We start from the raw sequence: 17,439 nt of genomic DNA, 5'->3' as shown, positions 1-17,439 counted from the left end.
AGGAGAAAAAGGGTGTCTCGTGCTTTGGGAGTGGGTGATACTTTCTCCTAGTTTCTTGGAGCAGATTAGAAAGCTCATCCCACTCCCAAGAAAGCTTGCATTTTAACTGGATATAGGATGAGGGCATCCTCTTTGCTAACAATGACCTCATCTCAGGGAAAATTCATCCACCAGTCATATTTTAGGTATATCAAAAGGTATTTACATACTCTTAAAATAAGAGGAGAAAAAAAAAACCCACCATAACCTGTAGAGATTTAGTGCCTCACAACTTATCTGTTAGCTGCATATTTGCTCAGAGGAAAAAAATGCCATTTCCTTGTTAGCTTTTATCTTGACATGTGGAAGTTTTCTGGCTGTTCATTCCAGTAGCACTCAAGGTTGAAACCAAATCAGTTTGAAGGCTGGTGTGACTATTGCTCATGTCTTAGAGCATTTCTTCTTTGGGTGTCAGCAAATGCGAGGAAATATACCTGAAATTGTTTAGGTAGGGGGATAAAGTGGCCCTGCCTACCCCTGAGTAGACATAGGAGCTACTGTCCAGAAAGTTCTACTCAGTCCCTAAGTATAGGAATTTCCGTTGTGACTCAATACACATATTTCTGAAATACCTCCTGCTCTTCCAAACCACACACATTAATTACGGTGGAAATAGGGAAAACCCTAAAAAGTACAACTCTAGTCAAAGCATTACCAAAAACAATAGAAATCCCATTAAAAAAAATACCAGCAGAGTGCAGTACCCGTTAGCACTTGCCCTTTTCATCACACTCAGGAAATTCTTTGAAGCCTTAAATATTGGGACTTGTGTTTTGCTTCTCTAGATATAGGTCCACGAGAACATGTGTTGCCAGTAAGATCAGGTTCACCAATATTTTTAATGCCATTATTCTTCATAAATCAGCAGGAGAGGCAAAGACAGCCACATGATCTTTTTATCCTCACTCTCAGTTTCATCAGGTAGCTTTACCTTGAAAACCCTAGAAATTCTTGAAGCCACTAAAACAAACTCGGCTAACACTAAAGTAGAGCTGAGGCTTTTTTTATAGTGAGAAATTTGTCCCCAGTAGTTCTTTGATTTGAAATTATTATTAAGGTGCTTAGAAAAATCCATGAGAATAAATAAAACTTCCACATCATATTGACATTATACTGGTATTTACTAAATACATGAAAAGAGATTGTTTTAATGAGATATATGCTGTAGCAAAACCAAAAATGCTGTGTCCTGCACTCTCAGTGAGTAGACATATTTGCTATATGAAGAATTTTTGTTTGTATTTGGAAAATATAATCCCCATTTCCATGGCAAGTACCTGTATGTCTCCTGAAACAGCCACTGGGGCTCAGCTGTGGCTCTTCAAATATGAGAGCTGTATTCAATCAGAGCATATGAGCAACTTCAGGGTTCAAGAACATAAAAGATGGTGACTGGGTTTTTTGGCTTCAATATGTAGATATATATATATATATATATATATATATATATATATAGACTTCTGTGGTTGCCAAATGAGTAAACTGCAGCTTTTAATATTGCATTGGGTTCTTCTTCAAATGAAAACATCAACAATTATGAAATCTAAGATTACAGTTGAATTCTGGAAAAAAAGAAGACAGATTTCTAGAACGTTCAACCAAATAGTTGTTAAAATATTGGTCACACGTCAGATTTGGGTCTGGCCAACTTCTGCTCCCAGCTGGTTATGTAACCTTGAATAAGTCACTTAACATCACTAAACCTCAATTTCGTCATCTGTCAAATGAGAATTTGGTAGTATCTAGGAGGGGGGGAATTTAAAGTGCTTAGCCCAGTGCCCATAAAACTATAAGCACCAGAGGGGCGCTTGGGCAGCTCAGTTGGCTGAGTGACCGACTCTTGATTTTGGCTCAGGTCATGATCCCAGGGTCATGAGATTGAGCCCAATGTCAGGCTCTGCACTAAGTGTGGAGCCTGCTTAAGATTCCTCTCTCTCTCTCTCTCTCTTTCTCTCTCTCTCTCTCTTTCTCTCTCTCTTTGTGTCTCTCTCCCCCAGTCACTCTTGCCCTAAAAAACAACAGCAACAACACCACCACCAACAAAAACCCAAAAAGCAAAGCTGTAAGCACCACAAATATTTAGGAACAAACATAGTTCAGTAAATGAATAAAATGATTTGTTAAAAAAAAAGCATAATTTTAAGACTTGTGTGGTATTTTAATGCACTATGTTATAAAATCCTAAAGGAGGAGACTCTGTTACCTAAAATATATTCCCAATACTTATTAAAATGACTGGCACATATGAGTAGGTGCCAAATTTTCTTGAATGAATATATATATAGCTTAGAATAATATCTTACTTTAGCATAAGTCATTATTTGTAAGGAGCATTTTCTCATATTTATTCAATTGCATATCCACAAAGAAACGTTAGTCCCAAATAAAGCAAAAAACAAAACGAAAAAATACCCAGAAATCTCTAACTTAAAATATATTCAAGTTTGAAAGAGCAGAGCTCCTGTACATGAGTGTTTTCACAAAAAGTGGAAACAACCAAAATGCCCATCAACTGATGAATGGACAAAGAAAATAAAGGGTATCCATACAATGGATTATTGCGCAGCCACAGAAGTACTAAAGTACTGATACATGGATACACCTTGAAAAGGTGATGCTGTGTGAAAGAAACCAGACACAAAAGGCCATTGACTATAGGATTCTATGTATAGGCATAATGATAATCTAAGTTTTCACCTACATTGCCTCCTTCCATTCCTAGCTCGAAGTAAAACTCGGGGTGCCTGAGGGCGGAGGCATCAGGTATCTGTTCCCTGGGGGCCGCGCCCAGCACAAGACTCTAACTAGAGAAAAATCATCATTCTCCCCTCCCAGGCTGCTCACATCCAGGGCCCTCCTGCCCCCCTCTGGGTTTGTGCTCGGCTCCCCCTGCAGGCGATCTCACTGTGCCTCCTAGGACGCAGTAGTACACAGCCGAGTCTGACATTCTCACAGAGCGTTTCTGCAGGTGGAAGGAGCGGTCACTCTTAACAAGACTGGCGTGAAAACCGTGATGCTCTGCCCTCTGGTTTTCTGATAAGCTTTTCAGGAGCAATTGAGGAGCTTTGTTTTGGTGCTGGACATACCAGAAAACAAAAACTGTGTAGCTACTCTGGTAAGTGCAATTCAGGGTCAAAGGTGTCCCCTCAAAGAGGGTAACAGAACCTTCTGTCTGGGTCACTGAGTCTCCATTGATCCCTCCTGGAAAAAAAAAAAGTTAAAGACTTTGTTATATTGATAATGTAAGGATAGTCTCCAGTTTGGCAGGGGTTAAAAGTCATCCTATAATCAAGGACTAGAACATCTTAGGAATTTTGAATAAATGTTACTTACTCAATATCAGCAAGATTGAAAGTCCTAAGTAGGAAGCAGACGGCATGGCCTGTGGAGAAGCAGTGGAAGGTTTCATTTGGGAATACACCCAAAGCTGAGAGGGTTGTTCCTCCAGTTGCTTGATCCTTTGGTGGAATCGCCTAGGAAATCTCGTCTCCCGTGTGAAGCAAGCCAAACGGACCTGCAAGGTCATATCACAGGCTCTAAAGAAAGACATACGTGCTCGGAAACACACGACGAATGTGTGATGAATTTGTGTCAAACGACTAACTGAAGGGAGCAGCGCCTCCCTGTGGTTCCTCTCTGACCCTGCAGGCTGCTTTACAGCTGAACTGGTATTTACCCTGGAATGGAGTTTGAGCTGCAGGCATAGAAGGGAAATAGATGTCTGGGGTGAGGGGTAGGCCTCCAGGAAGCAAACACCGAACACTTTTTGTAGACTTCAAGGTGGTGCCTGAGGCTGAGACAGTGGGTAATCCTCTGTCACCCTCTTTAAGACACAGGGCAATATGGCTCCTTAAATCTCCCTAATCCCAGCATCTAATGTCTGTTCTTGCTGAGTATTAAGCTAGGTTTAGGGTATCCTGAAAGCATATAAAAGAGCATGATTTGAGATGTTTGCTTGACATATTCCTCCGCTGTTCCCCTCGAACCAAGGGATTGTCTGCTGAGAATGTCCTCCCTTCTCTCTCCTACCTTTGCATAAGTAACTTCTATTCATTCTTTAAGAACCAGTTCACAGGGAGGGGTGGATAGCTCAGTAGGTTAAGCATCCGACTTTGATTCAGGTCATGATCTCATGGTCTGTGAGTTTGAGCCCCCTGGCAGGCTGACAGCTCAGAGCCTGGAGCCTGCTTCAGATTCTGTGTCTCCCCCTCTGTCTCTCTCTCTCCCTCAAAAATGAATTTTTTAAAATGGATTTTAAGTTTTTTTTTAAAAGAACCAATTTACACACCATCTCCCTGGGAAAGGACTCCCCTGGATCTGCTAGGGCACTCTTAGTGCCCCCTTCTTTTCCCACTATACCTTGCACACATATCTACACTGTCATTACTGCACCAGATTAGAATCATTTGCGTGTTTTTTTTTTTTTTTCAAACTAGACTTGGTGCTCCTGAGGTCACGAACTTAATCTTATTAGTCTCAGCAGCCAGTTTCTCAAACTATACAGGCCATTAGGAGATGCTCAAAAAATATCTGAAGAACGAACGAATAAATGAATGTGTGGATATGTTCGGTAGATACACTTTACTATGAAGTATAGTCTCTATGAGGGCATATGACTCAGTCCTCTGGTGTGATCAGCTTCTTCCAGAGTCAGACCCCAGACCTGAAAAACATGTTCTCAGTATTTCTCAACGTTGAGTAAAGTACAGCTTTTCATATAAGGAACCACTCTTATACTATTTTTTTAATATTAGGATGGCTTAATATAAAGCAAAATGAAATTAAATACAAATGTTTTAGGCTCCTAGGTCTCACGATTACACCACCAAACAAAAAAAAATGCAAGCAAAATATACAATTGATCAAATTCAAATTAAAAGAATGTGAAGGATCATATTTGCCCAAAACTAAAGGGTTGCTGGAGGCTGATTAAAAGAATACTATAGATTGTGTAGTTCAACAACTTACTTGATTGAAATGATTCGGAGCTTAATATACTGTTGTCTAAATTATTATGTTTAGATATTACTAGTATATTTACTTTTCTATTCAAAATATCCGTTTAACCTGCCATTTTACCAATGTAAAATGACTGAATGTAATAAAACACCCCAAAAAAATCAGCGCCGAAAAAAAAATATTTGCATTTACTGCTACTCTTACATCTACTGTATTGTGTGTTGATACATCTAAACAAGAAATGTGACTGATACACCCTCTTCCAATGGAAACATTGTGGTAACTGTGGGAACAGGTTCTTGGGAGTTGGGCCTGTCTGCAGTACCATGTGCCATACCATAACCAAACTTTCCTAAATAGTTTTCTCCATTTAAACAACTGTGGTACCTTTATTTGTAGAATGCCATTAGTCCATTTGTCTTTCATGTAGTGCAAGTGACATAAAGAGCACAAAAGTATCAAAACCAAGGGGAGTATTCTAAGCTGGTCACACAGATTATTAGAAATGTGCCATTATTGTTTTGTTTTCATCAAACAGAGATCTCCAAATCTAAAAATTCTCATGTAACTCCTATCTCCCAGGGGTTGGCAAACTTTTTCCTGTAAAGGGTCAAATAGTAACTACTTTAGGCTTTGAAGTCATATCTCAGCTCAACTTTGCTGTTCTAGTACAAACAGCCATAGCCAATGCATACATAAGTGGGCATGGCTGTTTTTCCAATAAAACTTCATTTACAAAGACAGGTGGTAGACAGCTTTGACCCATGGGCTATGCCAACCCTTGCTACATCCCAGGCATTTACCCATAAACTTCCAAAGATCCACGGATTACAGTCTGAAACACTCAGCCACACGTTCTTATTTGTGCCTTCACTGCAATATTATCAATATTATCTTTGAGGAGGCTTAAAATAAAGGAAGAATATTAAATAAGTTAATGGATAGAAAGGAGGACGAAGGAGAGTTGATGACCTTGATGCCTAAGATGTTTTGGTGCTGCAGATTCAGGAGTGAGAAACACAACTATGGCCCCTGCTGTTAAGGACCTCATGGAGTAGTAGTGGAAATGGCTTTTAATCAACTAATCAAAGAAATAAAGGAAAAACTGCAAGTCTGTAAAGTCAGAGGACTGTGATTCTGAAAGTACACATTGAGCTTTCCTCAGGTAATGACCCTTCGGTAGATGTACAAGAAAGAGCAGGCATGTGCTAGTTTTTACTCTTTTGAAGGGAGGGAAAAGAATTTTAAGAAAGGTAAAAAGAATAAGAATATCACCCAAAATTGCTTTGAAAGGGTCATAGAGGAGAAACAAAGTGCTCTTATGGGACTTAAATAAGACAAGTATTCGTGAAGAGAGAGACAGACAGAAAAAGAGAGAGAGTATGAAAGGAAGGGAGAGAGATGAGAGCATATTGTGGAATGAGGCTGGAGAGGTAGCAAGATCCTAAGTTATGCAAGGTTTTGTAGGTCTTGTCAAGAATAAAGAATTTTTCTTTATTCTAGGAGCAAATGGGGTTCCAGGTGATTGACACGGTCAAATTTTCACTCTGACAAGATAGGACAAAGGACTACATTGAGTCATGAGGTCAAATGTCAAATGTGCCAGAAGCAGAGGAGCAAGGGATTAAGGTGGATTTTTTTTTTAAGTTTGTTTACTTATTTTGAGAGAAAGAGAAAGTAGGGAAGGGGCAGAGAGAGCGGAGAGAGCAGAGCAGGCTCCATGCCATCAGCCCAGAGCCCAGTGGGAGCTCAAACCCAGGAGCCATCTGAGATCAAAGCGAGAGTCAGACACTTAACTGACTGAGTCACCAAGTCACCCCTAAGGTGGATTTTCAATTAGGATTGCGGCTGTAAACTGGGTTGTGGGTATTGTGATGTCTTCTGGAAGACTTTGAGGAGCCAAATTCAACAGACCTGGGAGATAGATTGGATTTGGTATTTCAAAAATAAATAATAGTGAATAGTTTAAAAGCATGTGAGTTCTAATATACCCTAAAGTGAGGGTGTGGCAGAAACTGCTAGGTCCCAATATGATGCCCATTGTCTCCTCTTTCTTACTAATAGAATCCCAATTTTAACAAGGGTGGCAACATGTTAAGATAAAAAATAGCCCCGATATCTCAGCCTCGTTTGCAGGTGGGAGAGAGGTTGAGACATTAAATAACACTGAGGTAAATGAAATGCAAGTAGAAGCCATTGGCTGTAGTTTCTGGAAAACGCTGACTCGGCCATCATGTGCCCATTTACCCTATTGACTTTCTCTTTGTTTCTGCGTGGAAGATGTATAGAGTGGACAGATTTCTAACAGTTTCTTTAAAGTATAAAACCAACAGTGACACCTTAAGGATGAGAGACAGTGAGGTACAAAGACCCTCGGTCCTTCACAACATGATGAAGCTAGCATACCAACCTTTCATATACTAGAGCTTCTTTCTATAAGAGGCAATAAATTCCATCCTGTTAAAAAGATGATAATTTGAATTTTCTGTAACCAATCCCTAAACTAATCCAGATCATGTTCATTAAAAATACAAATTCATTGTTTTTTCAGATTGAGTGAGTAAGCTGGGATAGAGCCAATAATGCAGATCTTCAGAGGTGCTCTAGATGATTCTGATACAGGTGGTGTTGGTAGTTTAAAGTGTGGCATTTGAGAACCACTGCCTTGTATAACTTTTCCCCTACCATCCCCCACCTTTTTCACCAAACATGTATACAAGTACAAATGCCCCAATAGTCCCCACAAACACATTTTCAGCAGTATCAAACTTCATTAAGAAAACTACATTCACACCATATGATCCCGTACTTCCATTACTGGGTATTCACCCAAAGGAAAAGAAAACACTAATTTGAAAAGATACATGCACCTTATGTTTACAGTAGCATTATTTACGATAGCTAAAATATAGAAGCAGCCCAAGTGTCCATCAATTGATGAGTGGATAAAGAAGATGTGATATAGATGTGTACCTATAGACAGAGATATAAATATACACAATAGAATATTACTCAGCCATAAAAAAGAATGAAATCTTGCCATTTGCAATACCATGGATGGATCTAGAGGGTATTGTGCTAAGTGAAATAAGTCAGTCAGAGAAAGACAAATACCATATGATTTCACTCATATTTGGAATTTTCAAAAGAAAACAAATGAAGAAAAAATAGATAAACAAATAAAACCATATTTAACTATAGAGAACAAACTGATGGTTACCAGAGAGGAGGTGGGTGGGGTAATGGAGGAAATAGGTGGAGGGGATTAAGAGTACCCTTATCATGATAAGCACTAAGTTATGCATAGAATCACTGAATTACTATATTGTACACCTGAAACTAATGCAACACTGTATGTTCATGTACTTGAATTGTACTTGAAAACTATATTCAACATTTCTTTACCTTTCTAGGAACAAGATATAAATGAATGAAAAGCTACTGTGTATTTGATACTTTTTAAAAACAAAATTTCAGAGCCTGAACATACATCTCTCACTTGGATGGGGAAAAATTATGACTTTCTTATATGTTCTCATTTTATTAATGGAGAGATTGAAGCTTGGAGATCACACAACTAATAAATGGCAGAATGAGATTTGGATCTTTGTCTCTATCAGTCCTCAGCTTTAAAATGAACAGTTTGGCTGAAAGAGTTCTAAGATCCTTTCTGATTCTCTTTTCTCTGCAGGAATTAGAGGAATATAAAAATCATCTCACGCATCTCAAACACCCATGTAGGTCACCAGGAGGTTGCCCATATAAGACCTTCTAATACTGAGAAGTCCTTCCTCATCCTCCACAAGTGTGCAGTGCTTAGCTTTTTCGCTAATAAAATTGGAACTTGAAGGGTCTTTTGGGCTCATCTATCCAAATCCTTCTTTTCAAGTAAAGGAAATTGAAGGCTACTACGCCGATGATGTGCCCAAAGCCATATAGCCTGGATTGGCAGATCTGAACCTGGCATTTCAGTTTCTCATTCTAAACTTCATACCCTTTGCCCTGGTACAAAATGTTTCCCCCCAAAAAATCATGAATGTGAGAGGGTTCACCTTGCATCTTGCCTGCTCTTTGTAGACTCTCCTTCTTGGGAAGACATAACCACTAATGCTACCCACTATAGGGCTGCTAAGAGGCAGCTCTGGGGAAGTTTGTGGAGAGGCTGCAGGTGCTTGGTGAACACTGTGCGTCCGTTGCACAGAAGTATGTGGCAGTGTCTGCTGTCTGGGAAGCCGTGATGGACAATGAACTGCTTTTGAGGGAGGTGTTCAGCGTGACTCGTAGTCTTCCACTGTTTTTCTCTCTTTCATTTAAACGTATTAAAATCAGTAGGACAAGGCCTCTACCCGAGTCTTGTTTATACCACTGTAAGTAGTTTATACTAGTTTTATAACTGCAGTTCATGGTGGCGTTTTCACCCTCCTGGATACTTAGGGTCTGATGATCCTGTTCCTGTTGGCTGTTCACCCCTAGGCAGAAACAGAAAGCCAAACGCCAGACATTAGTCACTGTATGTTCACTCTCTGCTGTTTACATTTCCTTCCCTGACTTTCTGGTACATTTTCAACTTAACAAGAAGACTTTGTCCCTCAGTCTTGAGGGCTCTGAACTTTGGTCACTCTGTTCCCACCACTGTGGTCACCCCTGTTTCTATTACCAAGAGCCCCAACTCACTGGCCAGTTGAAGCCATAGAATCATCAAAGACACTTCCAGGAGTTTCTCCATTCTTCTTCCTTACTGGGATCACAGAAGACTCGGTTCTGGGGCCTGAAGTGCAGCCAAAACCTCAAGCAAAAGAGTTAGCTTTTTTATGGGGTATATTTATCTATTCCCTCAGGAACCCAGAGTCTCACCGAGCCAATCAGAGGCAAGCCCAGTCCTTTGCTTTCAGTACCTACCGACTGATCTCAAAGGAACGGAGTCTGAGGAAGAGTACTGCCATCTTGTGGTAGCAACATGATCTTGCAATAGAATGTGCTCTGGAAACATAAAGAATGCCATTCAGAAAAAATTACAAAGCAATGATGCCCACCTTGCCAGCATGTCCTCATATCTTCCTCCCTCTGTGTGTGTGTGTGTGTTGTCCGAACCTAACCTCTCCTCGTAAGGACACCAGTCATATTGGATTAGGGCCTGCTGTAACGATCCCACTTTAACTTAATTGCCTCTTTAATAACGCTATCTCCAAATACAGTCACATTTTTTTTCAATATATGAAGTTTATTGTCAAATTGGTTTCCATATAACACCCAGTGCTCATCCCAAAATGTGCCCTCCTCAATAGCCATCACCCACCCTCCTCTCCCTCCCACCCCCCATCAACCCTCAGTTTGTTCTCAGTTTTTAAGAGTCTCTTATGGGGCGCCTGGGTGGCTCGGTTGGTTAAGTGTCTGACTTCGGCTCAGGTCACGATCTCACGGTCTATGAGTTAGAGCCCCGCGTCGGGCTCTGTGCTGACTGCTCAGAGCCTGGAGCCTGTTTCAGATTCTGTGTCTCCCTCTCTCTCTGCCCGTCCCCTGTTCATGCTCTGTCTCTCTCTGTCTCAAAAATAAATAAACGTTAAAAAAAAAAAAGAGTCTCTTATGCTTTGGCTCTCTCCCACTCTAACCTCTTTTTTTTTCCCCCTTCCCCTCCCCCATGGGTTTCTGTTAAGTTTCTCAGGATCCACATAAGAGTGAAAACATGGTATCTGTCTTTCTCTGTATGACTTATTTCACTTAGCATCACACTCTCCAGTTCCATCCACGTTGCTACAAAGGGCCATATTTCGTTCTTTCTCATTGCCACGTAGTACTCCATTGTGTATATAAACCACAATTTCTTTATCCATTCATCAGTTGATGGACATTTTGGCTCTTTCCATAATTTGGCTATTGTTGAGAGTGCTGCTATAAACATTGGGGTACAAGTGCCCCTATGCATCAGTACTCCTGTATCCCTTGGGTAAATTCCTAGCAATGCTATTGCTGGGTCATAGGGTAGGTCTATTTTTAATTTTTTGAGGAACCTCCACACTGTTTTCAGAGTGGCTGCACCAATTTGCATTCCCACCAACAGTGCAAGAGGGTTCCCATTTCTCTACATCCTCTCCAGCATCTATAGTCTCCTGAGTTGTTCATTTTGGCGACTCTGACTGGCGTGAGGTGATATCTGAGTGTGGTTTTGATTCAAATACAGTCACATTTTGAGGTATTGGGGGTTAGAGCTTCAACATGCAAACTGGGGTGGGGAGACCATTCATCTCATAACAATGAATATCTGATATTTCTGTTTCTATGGCAAGAGGCAGTAGTGTACAAGAAGAGAACAAACTTGGCAGTCAGGCCATTGAGGTCAAGTTTAGATCTACCCATTCAGTAGCTGTTTATATCATGTGTGTCTATATTCTCCTGACTATAAAATATAACTATGGATGGTGAGTAATAATACTACCTTTTTAGAGTTTTGAAAATTCTTGATGAGATAATAAAATGCTATTTAGAGCACAGCCTGATGCTTACTAAGGACTAAAAAATTATTGTTGTTACAAGAAAATGGGTCCTCATGCTGAGCAGTCAAAAGGAATGGGAGAGTATTAGATAAATGTTTTCAAGGATGGACTTTAAGATCTTTTGTGTGTGAAATAGAGACAGGGGGAAGAGGGGAAAGAAAAAATATAAAGAAGGGAAGAAAGGAAGAGGTTGTGGGCTGGAAAATGGGGAGTGCTAGGAGGTACTTCTAGAAGGTTTGTGTTGGGTGACTTCCCTCTTTGTCACTATGAGATAAAGAAATATTAAAGCTTTTGAGCAAGGAACTGATGTTATTTAAGAAGTTTACATATTAGTCTGTCTTCTCTCTGCTACATAGTTTTGAAAGAATTTGTGAGGAAATTTTTGACTAGTGGTTAAAAAGATGACCCCTGGATCTAAGAAATTAAGGGACTTATCCACTGCCTCACAAGAGTCTAGTTCTCTTATTATTTGTATCTATTTGGCTGTATACATAAAAAGTCTATGGAGAAGCAGAAAAAGGGAACAGAGACATCGCTGTCCTCTGGGGAGAACTGTGAGGTTAGTTAGTGATAGGGAAACATTTCATTGTAAGTGTTAATGGAAAACTACAGCAACAAATGAAAAGGAAGGATTGTTGAAGACTCAGACCCTTTGAGAATGAAGGTTTGGGTCACTCCACAAGGCAAATAACCACAATCCAGCGACATTATGTCTGAGGCCAGGAGAAATATAAAATGGGTAGTAACATGGGGCACCTGGGTGGTTCAGTCAATTAAGTGTCTGACTCTTGATTTCACTTCGGGTCATGATCTCATGATTCGTGAGTTTGAGCCTGGCATTGAGCTCTCCACTGACAGTGCAGAGCCTGCTTGGGATTCTCTCACCGTCTCTCTTTGCCCCTCCCCTGCTCGCTTTCTCTCTCTCTCTCTCTCTCTCTCTCTCTCTCTCAAACTAGATAAATAAACATTTTAAAAATGGGTAGTAACAAAAAAGAGTTGTCTGTGCCAGCTGTGGCCTCATGAACAAATCTGGAATCAAACAATGTAGTAGCTTTCTATATGTTCTCTTTCTTCTTTATACATGTGTGTCCTTCTGTATATGCTGCCATTTCTTTTTCTCTCTTCTCATCATTATTTCATATATATAAATTGTCAAAGGTTAACTTTATGATTTAGTCTGTATATAACAGCATATTCAGTGGCATTTCCTCTGAATTTTAGAAATGATTAATGTAGCAAGAGATATATAGTAAGTATAGGTCTCCTCATTTTGGGGAAAGGGTAAGAACTTCTCTTGTTCAAGGACAGCTTTAGCCTGTTAGATGGAAATATAGTCATTTCGTTGTTGGAAGTTCAAATGTGTGTGCAGAGGTACGTGTGAAAGATCAGTAACCAGAGGGATAAAGTGTGTCAATTATCAACTTATTGCCTTTCTCTCTTATTGCCAAATCCCCCTTCAGTGCCCCAATTGTAATACTGGCCCCAGATCCTGTGACCATCTCTCCTTCACCGGCTGGCATGATATCAAGCTACGTCAAGCCCCCCGGAAGGGCCCTGCAGGAGGAAGAAGCTTCTCTTCTTGGTGCTGGTATGTCTTCACATTTCTTGTTCCTGCGGTTCTTGGCCAGCCTGTGGGACACCCAGCGACATTCACCTGCAGCAAGGTTCAGCCACAGCCCCCATTGGGCTTTCTGGCAAGTTTCACAAGTGCCCCAAGCAAATTCAGCAGCCAGCTTCCTATAAATTTTGTTGGGACCCTGGTCGGTGTTTTCCTGCTTGCCAGCCTTTTTCTCTGGCACCTTAGCAAAATTCTCCACCATCCAGCAGGCTACAGCCATGCATTCCCCAATGAGACATGAATTCCTGGGGAGTATGTATTACAATATGTCACTTACTTGGGAACTCTGGCTTAGTCCTAAGATAAGAACTTCCCTCTGCATATGTTATTCCTATGTTCTTTAGAGTTCTTTTTATTCATTGGTAGTTCATTCTCTATTATCAATTGATAAATATTTGTATTACATTTTCCTTGTTCAGATTACCGTGGGTGTTTTTCCTTCTGATTAGACCCTGGTTGAGATAGTAGGAGTCCGTGAAGTGCATGAGAGGAAAGGCGTTATGTAGTAGGGTCAGCAATCACAAGTCATGAAATGATATAGTTACTTTTAAAGAGCCGTGCTTAGGTACATGGTGATGAACACATGTGGGTGGAATGGGGCAGCAGAGAAGAGGTGAAACCTAACCACTGGAGAGTGGATGTAGACCAAGAAAAAAATGTTTTTTATGCTCTGTTACATAATCTATATTTCAAAAGTATTTTTTCCAGGTACTACTAGACAGAATAAATACACTTACATCTTTAAAACTAATTAGAGTAGGTAACGGGAATTTCCTTGGACAAATTTTTGAGGTTAATCTATAGCTAACTGACAACTGATGATATTATATCTAAGAGGTAAACTCAATGTCAATGTCCAGAGAAAGTACGCCCCCCTATGGTGATATAGAGAACTTACACAGAAATATTTTCTGTAACTCGTAAAGGGTTTGTGCTCTGCTTCTGTTATGAAACCAGTTACTGTGTCACCCAGAACACAGTAATACATGGCTGAGTCTTCCTCTTGAGCTGATGGTTTCTTCAGATGGAAAGACATCTCACGCTGGTTGAGACTGGCCATGAAACCTTTGACACTCCCGCCTGAGATGTGTTTCAGGAGTAACTGGAGGCCTTGTTTGGGGTACTGGACATACCAGAATAGCACAGGACTCCCAGAATATGAATAATTGCACTTGACCTGCACCGGGTCCCCTGTGAAGACAGAGAGGTGGTCCTCAGGCTGGGTCACTGTCTGGGCTCTTGTTCCTCCTGTAACACCAATTCAGGATCAGAGAGAGTCTTGTAGATGAGGAGAATATTTCTTTCAACTGATTCGAAATCAGAAGACTACAGAAAGAGAATAAAAAGGGACTGTACTCACTGAGTATGAATATCATTACAAATATAGAGAGGAGGATGGCCATCGTGTCTGAGCTGTCGAGAAACAGGAGGCTCTTTTCTGGAAACAATTCCGCTACACGGACTTTGACAGAACTGTGAGTTTACCAGTGTGTAAAGCAAAAGCTCTTCCTCAAAGAGCTGGTTGCTTTCTGGCTTTCTACCAAGTTCAATTTATGTAACATCTTCCTCTAGAGGCCAAATTGGATACAGCAGGTAATCTTGGTCTTCAGGAAGCCTTGAAATTCTAAAACAGAATGAAGAGGGATTTTCCTCCACAGTTAATAAGACAAAGTATAATGCTATGCTAATTGAAAAAGCATGTTACTATAAAAGTCCAGATAGAGAGATCAATGGAATGGAATAGAAAGTTCAAACGTACAAATTACTTATGGAAATTTAGTTATAATAAAAATGAGGAAAAGATAAATTAAAAAATTAAATGTGCCTTCAGAAATGGAGAGTGATTTAGAAATTAATAAATAAATATGGATGTCTACTTTAATATCTGTTACAAAATAAATTCCAAGTGAAAGAATATTCAATATTTTAAAATAAAAGATAAGTTATTTTGTACAAATTTAGGATGATCATAGATTGTTTAAGCGTGACAGTCAGAAAGCATAAGAGATAAATTACATTTCATAGAAATTTAAACTTCTCTACAAGTATGCTAATGAAATGTTTAAGCATTACCAGATCAAGTTATTTTCCATCCGGCATCATTGATTCTGACCTTCTCCAGACCACAAAATGGCCCTTTAGAATTTTAGTTCTACAAGGTTTTTTTTTGTTTGTTTTTTTTTTTTTAACTGGCCGTTAACAAAGGAACAACCATTTGGCCTAGAAAGAAGGCAATTCTAGAAAGATGGTAGATTGAAAATGTCCTTGTTCCCCTGTGCTTAGACAAGGAGCCTCTGTGGTGGCCAGGCAGGCTACACCAAGAGAGCTCAAGCGAGCAACCCTATTTGGGGTCACATATACATCTGGAATCAGGTATCCGGGAACTCCAGGATGAACAGCAGAAAACTATGGGTTAAGAGAGGTTGGCCTACAGAGACCAGTAGACCTCTAAGAAGGAAACTATTCTCTTAAGAAAGCCTTTCCTTTAGCGCCCAAATAGCTGAAAAGAAAGTAACAGGTAGGCTGACTCCCATCTGTCCTTAATGGAGAGGAGTACAAGGAGATCAGAGAGAAAAAAGTTTTTTTCCTTTTAGTTTTTCAGCAGGGTATTGACATTACTGCTGTATCAGTGCCTTGCCATCTGCTACATTGCTGACCATCGGCACAGAAACATCTAGGCTCTTCATTCTCATAGGATTGCCTCCACATATACTGCCCCAGTAACCAGACATGTCAAGAGGGGAGTAAAGAAAGGGAAAGGAAACCTCAGAGAGAAATTAAGTCCTCATCTGGGTCCAGTATAGCCTGAAAAAATTATCAGGGTCAGTGACCCAGTTTCCTTAGCCAACAGTCAGGACATGTAGTTTGAAAAGTGATTGAGAATTCACTTATAAGAGAGCTCTATCAAAGAAAGGATACACCATTGAATGCATTGTTTATTTATTCAATCCCTATAAAGGAGTAAATATAATTAAATGTAATTAGAATTCTGTAAGTCTCAGACTTGTGGTCATGATGAACAAATACAATGTCTCCAACAAGACTTGGGTTGATGGAAAAAACAGAACGTGTATATCATGGCCACCCTGACCTTGTTTCTATCTCCTTTCTTCTCCTATCCAATGCTTTCCCCATATACTTGCAGGAACACCTGGCTGATTCTGCTCTGTGACTATGAAGTATAGGCCACATTTTGAAATTCAAATAACGATGTCCAATTTCTTTCTCCCCAGTCTCTCTTCTCTTCACTCCCTTTTCCCCTCTCTACCTATGTTCATTATGTTTCTACCATTTCACCTTCTCATCTCCTTTTTCCCTGTTTTTCTAATCTCAGAAGAGATATAATAGAAGGTAGAAATCATTAGAATAATTTTGAAGTGAAAGTAAAGGTTCATACTTTAGCATTTTTAATCATAAACACCAAAACTGTAAATAGGCAATGCAGAGGTTTTCTCCTGGAGCTTCCAGCTTTCCCATTGCTCTAGCTGATGCTCATTTCTGCTTGCGAGTCATTTCTGTCACACTCCTCACAGCAGCTCTCCCTGTTCTTATAGGATATGACTAATCCAGATGCTCCCCTAACTGCTGCTAGCCCTCATTCAAATTTTCACTAACTTTCAGCAGTGGAGAAAAGAGTTGCTCGCTTAGAGCAAAGCCTAGAGTACCCCCTACTGGTTGAAAACCATCACACCAACCAGCTCATCAACAGTCACCAGAACCCCAGAGCCCTCATTCCATTCTTTCCTGACGACCATCCACAGATAAGCAGGAGCAAAAGAACTGCCAGGTTTGGATGAGGATTTTTTTTAAGTAAACTGGTTTTTTTGTCAAAATGCCATTTAATGAAGGTTACTATCTTAAAATGTTTTGTCAAATTGTGCCAAAACTTTGTGCCAAAGGTTGTATGTAATTTCTCCAATCTATTTCAGAGGAAGTCCACAGCAATTTATTGAAGGTCTTCTATAATAAACTAGATCTTGTGCTAAGTCTTAGGAAATTAAAAAAATGAATAAAACATTGTCACTACTCATAAGACATTGTGGTATAGCAGGAAAGACAAACATGAAAGAGTGAGTATTTATATCCAAATAGCATCGCAAAAAAAGTACAAAGTGAACCCAAAAATAAGGAGATATTTCTTGTAACAGAAGACAGTTAGACAAAGATTTAATAAGAACATGATTATTTTGTCCTTTTCCCAGAAAAGATAGAAAGAAATGTTTTCAAGAGATGAAGTAGAGATATTACCTTGGAAGTGGAATAGAGATACCTCCCAGATGAAAATAAAAGAGGGGAGAGATGGGGCACCTGGCTGGTTGGGTTGGTGGAGCA

The 17,439-nt window shown here is 40.0% G+C and overlaps 1 gene segment (V, D, J or C); it reads right to left on the bottom strand.

Moving 5' to 3' along the window:
* Positions 1 to 2,383: 2,383 nt before the first annotated feature.
* LOC124508777 (T cell receptor alpha variable 18-like) lies at positions 2,384 to 3,652 on the bottom strand. The segment is given in 2 exon segments: positions 2,384 to 3,240; positions 3,373 to 3,652. Coding segments are annotated over 2 exon segments (600 nt in total).
* Between the last annotated feature and the right edge of the window lie 13,787 nt (positions 3,653 to 17,439).

Source organism: Lynx rufus, unplaced genomic scaffold (assembly GCF_022079265.1).
Source record: "Lynx rufus isolate CCGP_SWC_20201006 ecotype Redwood Valley unplaced genomic scaffold, mLynRuf1.p SCAF_13, whole genome shotgun sequence".
Lineage (NCBI taxonomy): Eukaryota > Metazoa > Chordata > Mammalia > Carnivora > Felidae > Lynx > Lynx rufus.
The sequence above is the reverse complement of the archived record's forward strand: the minus strand, read 5'-3'. Positions and strand labels throughout refer to the sequence as shown.